Consider the following 14951-nt stretch of genomic DNA (forward strand, 5'->3'; position numbering starts at 1 on the left):
GCTGACTCTTTTAATTGGATTGCTTCCTTTACTGACTCCAAATTTGCATCAACTTGGCCTGGAAGTCAGTTCGTATGATCGTCCCTATCAGATTCCTCTTCCCTGCCAACTCCAACCAGTACTCAGACTGTTGCTGTAGTTCTCCAGTTCGGCCAGGAGATGGCGGCATACACTTTTGGATGGCTGCAGCACACTGTGTTCTAGTGTTCAAAGCTTCCTCAGAAATTCTCAGTGATCAGTAATGCAATCAGTAATTGCTCCAATAATCACGTTCTAAAGAGGACCTTGACGTCGGGAACATCAATCAAATCAAGTAGAGTGGTCCAATAGCAAAAAGGATTTGTTGCATTCATTAACCTAAAGGTCAGATTGTTAAAATGTGAATCAGGCACTTGGTGGCTAGAATGCGACATTCTGTGGATGCCTGTGCCATTCTCAACAAAGAAATCTGCAAAACCAAATTGAAGAGCTTGTCATTCAGTATCACAACCACAGATGCCTGGGTTACAACAGAATTTGTGTTGTGACTAACATGCGATCAGGACATTGGTCAGCAATTAACACTTAAATTCTTCTTAAGAAAGCACAGGGCGAGTGAGAGGGATGGCTGGACAATGAATAGGCCTTGCTGCACAGTTGTGAAGACCACCAGTGTTTGGATCCCAGCACCCCCAAAACAAGCTGGGCATTCCTGCTCCAAGTAGGGTGGAGACAGGGTGATAGCTGGGGTTTACTGGCTTCCAGGCTAACTGAGAATTAAGGTTCAAGTTTAGAAACAGACCCTGTCTCAGTGCAATAGGCATAGTCTTAGAAGAAGGTGTCAGATGCCCTATTCTGACATCCGTCTGATGTTTTTGCCGTATCAGATCAGAACATGAGCAATGGGTACAGATGCACAAAATCCAGAAGGAGGCAGGGTGCTGTCTGGCTATCCTCCTCTGACCTCAGTAGGGAGGGACCTCAAGACCTTTACCCTTATGGGTCTTGTTCTGGAGTGTTTTCCCTTCGGTTACAATTCCCTTCTCACTTCATTTATGTCTTTTACCAAATGTCACCCTCCCACCCCCACCCCTAGCTGAGAGGATCCTGGCCTGGCTCTGCTTTGATTCGCAGCTGTATTTGTCACCTGTCGTCCCATCACAAGCTTTTCTTCACTGCCAGTCCCTCACACTGACCATAAACTCCAAAACCAGGGATCAAAGTACATTTGGTTTACTCCTGTTTTCTCGGCACCTGGAATGTGCTCAGAACACAGCTGTCATTCAGTAAGTGCTGAACGGATGAGCACGTGAATGCATTTAGCCCTCTCCCTTTGCAGCCACAGTACTGGGCTTCATCGTACGAGCACGGGATCTCTCAACAGCAGCAATGTCAGTCCTGGGGGCCTGGTCCTGGGGGTGTGGGTCGTTCTGTGCATTAGTCATATCTAACGGCTCTGGCTTCTGTTAGATGCCAGTAGGTAGTGCCTGGTTCCTGTCCCAAGTTATGAATATCAGAATGTCTCTAGGCATAACCAAATGTCTCCCAGGAACCAAAAGGCTCTGGATGAGAACCTTTGGAGAAGTGTCATGCTAACTAGGCTGGTATGGTGTTCATTTATTGTTAAAACTATTGATAAATTACTAGAAGTGGGTACACACTAATGGAAAGACTAGCATGTCTAAATGAAAGCCACATAATATTGAGTCCTTAACAAAGCCAGGAACTCCAGGCGATTATTTGATTACAATAAGCAATGCTAATTGTGGATGAAGACACATTGTTGAATATTTGACTTGGCTGAATTATTAAAACTAAGAACAAATGCAAACGAACTTACCTTAGTCTTAAGTCCAGTGCTCTGTAGGTCAAAAGACACACTATAGTTCAAGTGTAGTTATAAAAATAACTCACCTGCTGATCTGACTGGTCTGAGAGTCTAACTTTAAGATGTCTAAGCTGCCTCAAATCTCTGCTAACACACATTTCCTGCAGACAGTATGCACCTTTAAACGTCTCACAACCTAAACCTGCCTGTTGATCCAGCACTTGGAAGGTGAAAGGAAATGGATTAGGGGAACCAGGAGAGCTTCAGCTGCACAACCAGCTTGAGGCCAGCCGGACATACATGAGACTTTAAAAAAAAAAAAAGGTTTACAACCTGGGTAATTTCTTAAAAGTCTTTTCTGTATTATTTTTCTAGAAAACATCGGCAAGATCATGATTTCAAAAACACAGTGGAATAAAAATATAAGTGAAGAGTTGAAAACCAGTCTATTTTATTAGTGGAATTTTAAATTAGTTTGACCAAGAGATGAAACCTTTATTTCCAGAATTCATGAATTTAAATAAATTTATGTAAGTTAAATAAATTTAGACAGATTTAAAATTTTAGGATCAGATGAAAGCTTTGGGGGACGTAAGTTGATAGAGATCACGGTACTTTGTTATTTTGGGTTAAAACTCCACATTTTATAATATCATATTAAAATTTATGAAATAACAGTTAACATTGGTTCTTAAGTGCAACTAACAATTGAAATGGCTTAGAAGTCTAAGTCGGCAAGTCATGACATACCTTTAAAACAAAGCAGTGGTCAGTGGGCGCTTTGTATTTCATTTTGCACTGAATCCCATAGTAAATGTTAACATTTTCGAACTGTATGAAACACGCCAGGTCTCGGGATGTCTAAAAGACAGGGAAACACATAATCTCTCTGAGATGGCCATTGCTAATTTCCCCAGGTAGTTCTTGATGCTGCAACGGAGGTACTTTTAGTAGGTAGAATACTGAATTTCTAGATAATTTATGCAAACACCTGAACACAGTTTTCTCTAAGTTAAGCCCACTCGAAGATAACAGTCAGTGCTGGTCCTGCGATGGAATGACAGGTGACATGGTTGGTTGTCGTAGTTTCTGTTGTGGACTCATGGTTGGTTGTGCCAGCATCTGGTGTGAATTCTAGGGGTCAGAACCAACCGATCATGCACTGTTGCTACTGATGCAATCACAACAGGCTGACCATTGTTGGAAACTTCCCTGTGATTTTTGCTATTTGAAGTCAGTAGCAGAGACTCTGATTGAGCATTAAAAAAATAAAAAGCGAGTCCCCTCAGGATGAAGAAAGAAAGGTAAATGCGATTCTCAGTCAATTAGCACCGGCTCCATGCTCTTTAATGCTTTCTCCTTTGCCTGTTAGAGTTGCCATGGAAACAGAGACCTCTCCTCTGTGAGTAAAATGTGCTGTGAAAATGGCAACCTCTAATCTACATATTTGGTTTCACTTTGACTATACATTTGTTCCACTCCCTGGGTTGTCTTTTCTTGCATGTTTTAGAGTCCCTTCTTAGTTACTGAATAAAGAATACAGGTTAGGAATATTACACATATTATATAGGATACTGTTTATGTATGGCAGGGCATATATGTAGTATGTACTATTTTTAATGTTTTAATTACAAAACATGGTTAAAATCATAACCTACACATTTTCTTTTATCGGCTCCTCCCTCCTCCTGTTTTTTATTCTCCCTTAGAGGTACCACAGGTAAAATAGACTGATAGAGTCCTACGTGTGTTAGAGGATAGGTTTTCACTCATCCTATTTATCTATTAATATCTGTCTACCTATCTGTCTATCTATCATCTTCTATTTATCTATAGGTTTAGGTATAGATAGACCCTCTTACTCATATATTACACATGTGCACACACATACTTGTATACATATTATACATATATATATACACATATATATACACACATGTATATATATATACACATATATAACTACACGCATATTTATGTATATAATTGTTTTCTCAATGGGGATGGAACACAAGCTGTTGTGCATGCCAGGGCTGTCCTCTACTCAAGGATCAATATAAAGATTGTAAGAGCCAGAGGTAGCAGATGACTAAACAGTGTTTTCTGGACTCAGCAGGGCAATTGCACATATGATTCACAGAAGTTGTGACCGCATGCACAAGATTGACACATATGCTCAGGTCAGACAAAATCCCAGCGTGGGATGGGGATGGGCATGAGGCTACTGAGGGAGGAGGAGTCAGTTTTCTCTAAGGGTATGACTACTGGTAGGTCAGTCATGCTCCAGAGGACTGCCAGGCACTCAAGAAGATCTGGACAACAGAAATTGGACTCAATGAGTTAAGACAAACAAACAAAAAGACAGAAAGTTGGGTAGGTAGGGAAGGGAGGTAGATATAAGTGGAGAGAAAAGATATAAGTGTGATCAAATACATTGTATGAAATTCTCAAATAATTAATACATTTAAATCAAGAATGAGATTTCACTCCAAACACTGTTTCCTGACTGGTTCCCAGTCCTTGTGAGAACACAGTTACTGATTTCCCCAGGACACGTAAGTGGAAATCTGATACTTGATGTCTGTCCAGAATCCCACTAAGTAGAACTGTTGAATAATTGTACTTACTGTTGCCATTATAAAAACATTGTGTATGCGAGTAAATACTTCTGTGGATAGAGCACCAAAGGGGTAACTTTCGGAAAGGGCTTCATCTGCTTCCCTTTACATTGCGAATGACTTGTTAAATATTCTCAACGTGACTGTACCATTTTACAGTCCAGCTCTTCATCCCCAAGAATGGGTTTTTTTTTTACCCTCTCCCTCCAACATTGTCAATATTTCTGATTACATCAATCTGTTAACATATTTACTGTTAAGGTGGAACAGTTTCTCTAAGCTAATTTTTATATTTTTCCTGGCTATTCTCATTGAATAATCTTTGCCATTTGTCTGTGCACATATTATCTTTTTTGATTTGTTGATTTGTTGAAGTCTTTACATATGATGGATATTTATACTTGATAATATATGTTGCAAATGTCTGACTATGTAGCTAGTCCTTAAAGTCTTGTTTGGTATTGTCATCCATGAGGAATTCAAAACAACCTTATGTAGTCAAAGCTTTCTCCTTTATGATTTTGAGTTTTATTCTTGATTAACAAATATCTTTTTACCCCAGAATTATGAAAATATCAACTCAAATTTTCTTTTTATAGTAGTTTTCTAAAGACATTTTAATTAATCTAGGATTTGATTTCATTCATGTGCTGAAGTGAAAAACTCTAAAAATGGGTGTACAATTATTTCAAAACTATTTATTATTTTGAACTCTACATTGTTTTTCTACTTTTATAGAATCCTAGCTCTAAATTCCCAACATTAATTGGCTCTTTGTTGATCTGTTCATTTATAACTGCTTTCCTTTCATTGAAATCTAATGTTTAACCTCTGAGAGATGCAATTTTAGATCGCTGTTTTTCACAGTTTTAGGGAGTCTATTTGGAGACAGCATTTCTTTCTGATTAATTTTGCAATCAATCTTTGAATTTAAAGTAAAAAGAACTCAACCAGAATTTTCATAGATTTATAGAACTACTTTTTTGTAAACATTGTCTGTTTTATGTAATACACGTCTTGAACGTTTGTGTTTATTCCATACATTTGTTTATTCTACATGTGTTACTCCTGCTCTGCAAAGAATCTTGAATTATGTTTTATTTGCATTTTGCTTGTATAAAGCAAGATAATTTCTTACTTGGCCAGTTTGTTTGATCACAATCATTTTCCAGGCAAGCATCCTCCAGTGTGGAAACAAGCATGCCAGCTGTGAACCGTGTGGGTTTGTGTCTTTTCCCAATGACTGTACTTCTGACTTTCCCTCCTGACCTCCATCTTAATGTTTGTGGCAACAATTGTTCAACCTTAAGGTGAGCTCAGGCTGTTTCACATAGTGACCTGTTTGTTCCAAGCTTTCTTATATGTCTTATATCCAACTGCTTAGGACATCTCTGTTGTCAAATAAAACAAACCATTTGCTTGACAATGTTGCGTGTCCAGTGTTGGACTGGAGTAAGTGTGGCAGAGGTAGGAAGTACCAGGTCTAAGATTCACACCAGAGTAAAAAGGCAAAGTTGGACAATATGTGCCTTGCAACAAGAATGACCTCCAATGACCTCCAATGACACAGAGACTGGGGAGTGTGTGGGGTGTGCTGCCTCACTGGTGACTTCATTTGTTTGGGAATGTAGGATAAGACTAGAGGAAATCTGCAATCCACAAGCATGTCACTTGGTGAAGCCCTATGTTTTGCATGCTATCGACAGAGGTAAACGTCTCATGAGAACGAGACACAAAATTCCCTTTTTATAGGTGAACAAAAACAGACTGTCCCAACTCTGTAGGAGATGCCTCAGTAGGGTTAATGATCTGAACCAGGGTGAAAATTAGATTTAGAACAGCAATTTACTTTATACTTGTAGATTCTTGTCAATGATCACAGCTTGACAAGCAAAACATAAATTGACATCTAAAATACTCATAAATTAAAGAATAATGAATTAAGTATGCCTCTGAAAACAATTTGACTGCTCAGAATATACAATTTAAATCCAATGAAGGCCTTAAGACTTCTAACACAAGAACAGTGTCAGGCTGGAGAGATGGCTCAGTGGTTAAGAGCAGTGATTGCCCTTCCAGAGGTCCTGAGTTCAATTCCCAGCAACCACACGGTGGCTCACAGCCATCTGTAACGGGATCTGACGCCCTCTTCTGGTGTGTCTAAAGATAGGGGCAGTGTACTCACATACATAAAATAAATAAATCTTAAAAAAAAAAGACTTCTAACGTGACTGAGACTTTAGATAAAATAAGTTCAATCATAATGATTATAGGACAAGGGGATTAATATGAGGAAAAGAGTTTTCAGACTAGAGTAGGTCAGGCTTGGTAGGAAGTATCTTTATCTGCTGAGCCATCTTGATGGCCCATGAATTTATTTTCATATTTGAGAAAGCTATAGAAAACTCAGGTGTAATGCAATGGTTTTGTATTGTAGTACATATATTTGTATAGACTTTGTAGTAGCACAAGTCCCATGTTACCAAGATGGCTGATCATGGGAGCTAAAGCTAAGCTTACGGCCCTCTGATGCATTTCCATGTCTCACCCTCATGAGATGTTTCCGCACACAGGTGCCATTTTGATTTTTCACTTTGTTATGTTTCTTTGTGATTGTGGTAGAATGACCCCTAAGGGCCATATGCTAAGGCATGTGGCACTGCTAGGAAATGGCAGAAACATCAGAAGATGGGGCTGCTGGGGTGTTTCCAGGAGGAGTTGTGGGACTCTGGCTTCTCTCTTTTGCTTCTGGTCCCAACGTAATGCCTTCCTCTGCTATGCTTCCTCCTATGAGGAGTTGTCTTGCCACAGACTCAAATCAGTAGGCTGATCTCCAAAATTGAGCCAAAATAAATTTGTCTTCAAAACATTTAATTTGATTTTTGAGATTTATAATTACCTCATTTCCTCATTCCCAAGGCTTTCTATATACCCATCCTTCCTCTTTCTCATATTTATAGCCTCTTTTTCACTAATTGTGACTACACATATATTTCTAAATACATTATTATAGGTTTTCAGGGTTGACCATTTGCTTTGGATAACCAGTTGGTATGCTCTTCCCTGGAGAAGACTATCTCCCTATCAGCATTGCTAGTTGCTTGTAAGTTCTCTGTATAGGGGCGAAGCCTCAGGGGCTTTCCCATGTCCACATCAGCTCATCCCTTGTCCTGTTCAGCTCCTGTGCTGGTGAGACTTTACAGATGTAGCGTTTGATATTGCTAGGAGGCAACCTCACAGCAAACTCCCCATTCCTCTGGCTCTCACAGTCTTTCTACCCCATCTTCTGCAATAACCTGAGACTTAGCTGTGGGGCAGACCTGTGACTTAAACAAATATTGATTGTCTCAGATATGTTGTTGTAGGGCAAACCGACAGACAGACAGACCTTTGTCTTTCCTTTGGGTACATAATAGATTCCAGAAGCTCTCAGAAGGAAGTAGCGCCGTTTCCAGGACTTCTTCCCGTCTTCTTTCAAATAAAGAGCTCCTTCGAGTTCCGGCACTATGATGGATGTGCCACAGAAACTTTCCTGAAAGCAGAATCCAGAGGCGTGAAACACACATTCTGTTCACATTTTAAGACTGGTCCCAGGTTTAGTCAGTTCTGTTGGACAGATTGAACACGTGCTTTCCATGTTGTCTGTCAGTGGGGAGGACAGAAGGACAGAGTAGCAAAGGTTTAGGATGCTGGGCTCTATGCTGACGCTTCTTGCAACTGAGCTATGTACCCGTGGGTCTCTGAACCTCAGTTTCTGTTTTTGTAAAAATGGAGTAATAGTTTGATTTTGGCTGTGAGTATAATCTTACATTATAAAAGTAAGTATCCACTAAAGTCTTTTAATAACGTTACAAATTGGAACATGAAAATTTCTTTCCATATTCATAAGGTGACCACTAGCCTGGCATGGGTGGCTCCTGCTCATCATTTAAGCACTTGAGGAGGCTGAAGCAGGACAATTGCCACAAGGATGAGGCCAGATCGGGTTAGTAAGTTCCAGGCAAGAGTGGTATATAGAATGAAACCCTATCCCCAAACCAAAACCAAAACCAAAATCAACCACAACCCCCCAAAAGCAAAACAAAACAGAGAATTAATATTTTATCACCATTAAATAGTAAGATTATTATATAATTCTACCCATAAAATAAATAACTATTGTATTATATCGAGTTTTCAAACACAAGAAAGGCCATTACTAATACTATAATACACAGGGGAAAGCACATTTTCTGGGTATAGATGTTCAAATCTTGCATAGAAATTGATAATTCTCAATAATTTTTTAAAAGCAGTGGGATAAATTTCATATTATTCTTATCTTTTTTTTGCTTGGATACTCAAAGTTATTTCCTTTTAATATTATAATTATCAGTATAGTTTCATAAATGCAAAATAATTTAATTTTGCATCCTCCAAAGTAAACCTCTGTGCAGGAGAGCTGGAGAACAGGTCTGTTCACATTTCTCCCAGTGACTCTCCAGTTCAGGTAGCTGTTGGCTTGTCATCTATTAAGTATTTGGATTTTTGGCCCAAAGCTGACAGCAGAACGATGCTTTTGTATTTTCGTTCACATTCAGCTGTACACATTTTTGAAATAGGATTCCAAGGGCTATTCATGCAACTGTATCAATCCACACAAAGCAGTTATTCTCTTATAGACAACTAATTTTTAATTATCAGTTAAAGTAAATGACTGTGGCAGGAAAATATTTATTTTCTATGACAGTCAGTCTCTGTCATCACCAGACATGTCAGAATTCTTCCTATCCTTGCTTTTGGGAACAGTGATGTTTCATCAGTTTATACTAGGGCAATGGTTCTCAACCTTCCTAATGTGTGGCACTTTAATACAGGTCCTCATGTCGGGGTGACCACCAACCATAAAATTATTTTTGTTGCTACTTCATAACTGTAATTTTGCTATTTTTGTGATTTTTAAAGTACTATGCAGGATGTAGTTTCATTATTACAAATTGAACATAGTTAAAGCATAGTGTTTAATCACAAAACAACATGTAATTATACATTATGAAATATCTAGCATTAGCTTTAATATCACGAAAGATGATACATTGCATAGTTCAGTCAATACAGTTCATTAAAGTTTCCTGTACTTTACCAGGTTCTTGTATGTGGGCAGATCCACCTAGTGATGGAAAACCATCAGAAATGTTTTCTAATGGTCTTAGGTGGCCCCTGTGAAAGCGTTGTTCAACCCCCAGGTTGAGAACCACTGTTCTAGAGTCTAGTGGGTAGAGTGGAAGGGATGTCTCATTTTCATTGTTGGGCCTCTGTTGATATGCATTACAGTTCAGAACTAGACCAGGACCTTGGGGGTGGCAGCAAGGTTCTAGAACCTGCTCCAGTTTTGGCCTAGGGATTCTAGATCATGGCAAGGAAAATAAACACAGTAGGAGGTAAGCCCACTGGGGAATAGAATATGGCACTGTTTAGAGTCAATAAACTGACTCCATAGGTGCTGTGTTCCTCACCAGATCTGAACTTCTGAGAGAAAAGTCTATCAATTCAAGACAGATCAACACTACATTGGGAGTTAATAATGCCAACTTGCCTGGGACTCTAAGATCCCATGTGTGACCTGAGACCTGCTAGAGAGCTGTGATTTTATCCCAGTTGCCTTAATAGCTTCCAACAATAGGAACTTGTGGAGTGTACCCCAGTGGTGACCATCAAAGGTGCTGGGCATTCATCTCTCTGAATCTGTGTGATGATCCCATATGATTTGCTACTGAGGCTCACAGAAGTGTGTTCTAGCCATTAGCACATGAACAACTCACAGAGTCACATCCTAAGTCATGTCTCTATCTCAAGACTCCACACTTCTATTTGGGCTGCTAGAAGAGCTACACCAAAGAAAAAGACTTGGAAATCCTTACATCTGATTCCATAGAGTCCTTCTGAGATGAAACATACATGACACAATGAATGTTATGAAGTAGAACATATATGTCACTGTGAGTGTCATGAAGTGGAACATACATATCACTGTGAGTGTCATAAAGTAAAACATACATGTCACAGCCATGTGTCATGAAGTGGAACATACCTGTCACAGAAAGTGTCATAAAGTGGAACATACATGTCACTGTGAGAGTCATGAAGCAGAACATACATATCACTGTGAGTGTCATAAAGTAAAACATACATGTCACAGCCATGTGTCATGAAGTGGAACATACCTGTCACAGAAAGTGTCATGAAGTAGCACATACATGTCACAGCAAGTGTCATAAAGTAGAACATACATGTCACTGTGAGAGTCATGAAGCAGAACATACATATCACTGTGAGTGTCATAAAGTAAAACATACATGTCACATCCAAGTGTCATGAAGTGGAACATATCTATCACAGAAAGTGTCATGAAGTGGAACATACATGCCACTGTGAGTGTCTTGAACTGGAATATACATGTCTCAGTGAGTGTCATGAGGTGGAACATACATGTCACTGAGAGTGTCATGAAGTACAATAAATGTCACAGCAAGTGTCATAAAGTGGAACATATATGTCACTGTGAATGTCATGAAATAGAATATACATGTCACAGTGAGTGTCATGAAGTAGAACATATATGTCATAGCAATCTTCCTGAAGTGAAACATACATGTCACAGTGAGTGTTGTAAAGTAGAACGTACACGTCATATTGAGCTTTATGAAGTAGAACATACATGTCACAGTGTCATGAAATAGAATATACATGTCACAGTGAGTGTCATGAAGTAGAACATACATGTCATGCAACCTTTATGAAGTGAAACATACATGTCACAGTGAGTTTCATGAAGTAGAACATACATCTTATATTGAGCTTCATGAGTGGAACATACATGTCACAGTAAGTGTCATGAAATAGAACATACATGTCAGAATGAGTCATGAAGTGGAACATCCATGTCATATTGAGTTTCATGAAGTGGGACATACATGTCATATTGAGTTTCATGAGGATTCATGTCTTTTTAGTGAAAGAATACTACTAATTCAATTTCTTAAAAGTGAACTATTTTGTCTAAAGTCATACTTTATTATAACTGACTCAAAAAAACCCATTGAACTGTCTATATTGTTATCATTTGATAACAACTAGCATCTGCAAGTTAAAATTTTATAGTTTATTTCAGAAGTTTCCATTATTGTGTGAGCAAATAATTTAATAGTTCCAGCAAATGTTCTTTGTGGATTTTTTTGCATTGTGCAAAGTGAAGCTTACCTCAAGTAAGTATTCTTTGTTTTTAGCATTCATTTTCTCATTGCTTTCCTTTTCTTTTTTCCCCTTATTATCCAGGTAGAAATTCTAGATAAAACATTAAGAAATCAGATCAGCAAGTATTCATTACTACACTGGATACGCAAGGAACTTGAGATTTTGTTGGAGGGTGTTCCCATGTAAGAATAAAAAAAGAACTATTGTTACTCTGTTAAACAAGCAATAGGAATGATTGCTGCACCACCCAGGCTCAAGCAGGATCTTAACAGAAAATATGTGTGACACCATTTAATTGTTAAATTCCATAGGCCAAGAACCTCAGTGTTGAGCACTGAAAGCTAGGGGCTTATGTGGGAGGAAAGTCAAGAGTGTACCTATAAGGTCTGGAAAACCACCTACTGTTGATCTCAGTATTCCACTGCCTAGCCTAGTGGAACGAGAGCAGTCTGGCTGCTGGTATTCCAAATGATATATACACATATCCAAAATTTAAAGGCTAACATTCACATATGACAGAAAACATCAAGTGTTTGCCTAGACAGACCATAACACACTACAGAAATACTTCTTGCTCATTCATGTTCATGGCAGCTCTATTCATAATAGCCAATAATTGGAAACAGTTTAGAAGTGCATCATCTGATGAAGGGATAATAATACATGGTACATTTGCACAATGAACTACTATTCAGCTGTTAAAAAGTATAATTTCCAGGGAAATGAATGGAACTGAAAATAGTCATCCTAAGTGAGGTAACCCAGAACCAGAAAGACAAACAATTTATGTTTTCTGTCATATATGAATGTTAGCCTTTGAACTTTGGATATGTGTATATATTGGTCAGAATACCAACAGAGGTTAGAGAACTAGTAAGAAACCATGGAGTAGAGGGACTCTTTCAAGAAAGGGGAAATAGAAACAGTATTATAGAAAAATGGTGTGTATGTGTTGGGGGGAGGGGGGTGGAGAGATGGCTCAGAGGTTAAGAGCACTGGACTGCTCTTCCAAAGGTCCTGAGTTCAATTCCCAGCAACCACATGGTGGCTTCACGCAACCATCTGTAATGGGGATCCAAAGCTCTCTTCTGGTGTGTCTGAAGACAGCAACAGGTGTAGACAGTGTATTCACATACATAAAATAAATAAATAAATCTTTTTAAAAAAGAAAAAGAAAAATGGAGTGGAGGATGTGAGGATAGGCTGGAGGAGGAATATAAGGAGGATAACTAACATTAAGTCCTTTTGAAAAAAAACATGCACACATACTATTGTAGAAGCTTACTAAAATATATATGTATATAAAATGAGCTTAAATGGAGTTACTCTATACTGGGGGAGGCAACGATACCCCTAACCAGACCAAATAAAACATCCAGTACCCAGAATGAGTTATATCTTTTTGAGTCATTGGCCAAAGGCATCCCGTAAACTCCCTACAATTATGGATGGTTGCTAATGACATTTTTTTACCCTCTAGAATCTAATAGTAAAGTCTATTATAGATGAAGACATCCTATATTTGAGTCATAGAACATGGAGAAATCTATCTCAACTGAAAGTTTTGTCCCTACTAATTAGAATTCACAGTGCAGGAAGGCCTTAGACATACAATTGGAAGATGTTAGACACATCACTGGGAGAGAAAAGTGACCATCAATCCATCTCAACCATGAATGCTGTGAGCAATAGTAATTATCTGACTGGCAAGATATGTCCAACAGTGGCATGAACGTTATGGGAGCAACCAACCACTTTTGCTTGGACTTAAGGCCTGCTTCACAAGATGAAACCCATACCTGATACTGCCAATAAGGCCAAGAACTTGAGGTGAGACATGCATTAGGCCTCTATGGGAAAAACTACTACTATTATTTTGCGGAATGGACATGAAAATAAAGTGACTTATCACTATACCCAGAGATCAATGTAGCACTCAAACCTCATCAGAGAATCGTCTTCTTGCAGTAGATGATAACACAGTGATGCACAAACTGGTCAACGTGAGAATAAGAAACTTTGGAATGTTCATTTCTAAAAGGGATGTCTATATTCTGTCTTTACCTCCTTTAAAGACTCAAGGATCTATGTGGCAGAGAGGATAGAAAGATTGTAAGAGCCAGAGGTGGTGGATAACTTCAAGGAAACAGCGTTTTCCAGACACAGCAGGACAGATACACACATGAGCTCACAGACATTGTGTCAGCATACACAAGCATGCACAAGCTCAAGGCAGACAAAATCTCAGCATGGAAGAGGGAAAAGGATTGCAGGAAAAGTCAATTTTCTTCAGTAGAGTGACAGCTGGTTTGTCAACCACCCTCCAAGAATAGTCAGTCAACACAACTGGACATTTTTTTTTTTTTTGTGAGAGAAAGTAGTGGGTAGTGGGAAAAGAGAGGACATGAAGTTGGGTGGGTAGAGAGTTGAGGTAAGAGCGGGAAGGAGTTGGGAAAAGGGTGAATGAATATTGTTTATCAATACTATATGTATGATATACACATGAAATATGTATGAAACTATCAAAAAACCAAAACATTTTTAAAAGGCTACCAAAGAGAAATAGACACTGCCTCACTGCAAGCAAAAACATCTCATGGCTCTCATGGGTACTGTTGGGAGTCAAGCCAATCTGAGGCTTCCTCAGAGGCCTGATGAAAGAATAAAGGGAAGCCAGCTCAGCATTCCTGTACAGGGACAGACATGGCAAGGTCCAGTCAAGAGGTAAAGGTTCCTGGCAAACAAGGTTTTCCCCAGGAGGGACTAAAGCTATCCGTTTCAAGGCTACTGTGAGGTAGATCTGTGATGCACTTGATCCCAAGTGCACCTTCTGTTCCTTTTGTGCAACACTCATTGCTTCATTAGTCTTTGTATCATCTTATGACATCTTCCCACAAACTGTGTGCTGTTTTCCCCCTTACAAGCTGTAGATAAGTTGCTGTACTTCTTAATAAGTTTGCTTGGCATGAAACTGAAACATAGCTTGTGCAAGACCTCCTGACCCAGAACTTTCCTATCTTTCTTTATCTTCCGATTCCCTGGATACTCCTATCAATAATCTATCACTGAAGAAGTACTTGTTGACTGAGGTCAGTGTACAATAGTCAAATTCATACACCAGGACTCCCATTGTGAATGGCTATCAGAACATTTTTGTTCGACAACTCTTATTTAAGCAAAACTGGCTTGTAGTGAAGTCAATACAATCATTTTCAAAAATAATAATTCCAGGTCACCGCTTTCCATTTTAAAAGACATTATTGGTTGTAACTAGTAAACTTCAACGTTTCACA

General features: G+C 38.9%; 1 protein-coding gene across 1 annotated transcript in view; it reads right to left on the minus strand.

Moving 5' to 3' along the window:
* The window catches only part of Apbb1ip (amyloid beta precursor protein binding family B member 1 interacting protein), an 89303-nt gene that overhangs the window by 7994 nt on the left and 66358 nt on the right, over window positions 1–14951 (minus strand). Inside the window, exons 8-10 of the mRNA XM_032885099.1 lie at window positions 11665–11748; window positions 7814–7957; window positions 2558–2668 (exon numbers count right to left, since the gene is read on the minus strand). Coding sequence (XP_032740990.1) covers window positions 2558–2668; window positions 7814–7957; window positions 11665–11748 — 339 coding nt within the window. The remainder of the gene's footprint in view (window positions 1–2557; window positions 2669–7813; window positions 7958–11664; window positions 11749–14951) is intronic.

The sequence above is a fragment of the Rattus rattus genome, chromosome 14 (assembly GCF_011064425.1).
Source record: "Rattus rattus isolate New Zealand chromosome 14, Rrattus_CSIRO_v1, whole genome shotgun sequence".
NCBI classification, from domain to species: domain Eukaryota; kingdom Metazoa; phylum Chordata; class Mammalia; order Rodentia; family Muridae; genus Rattus; species Rattus rattus.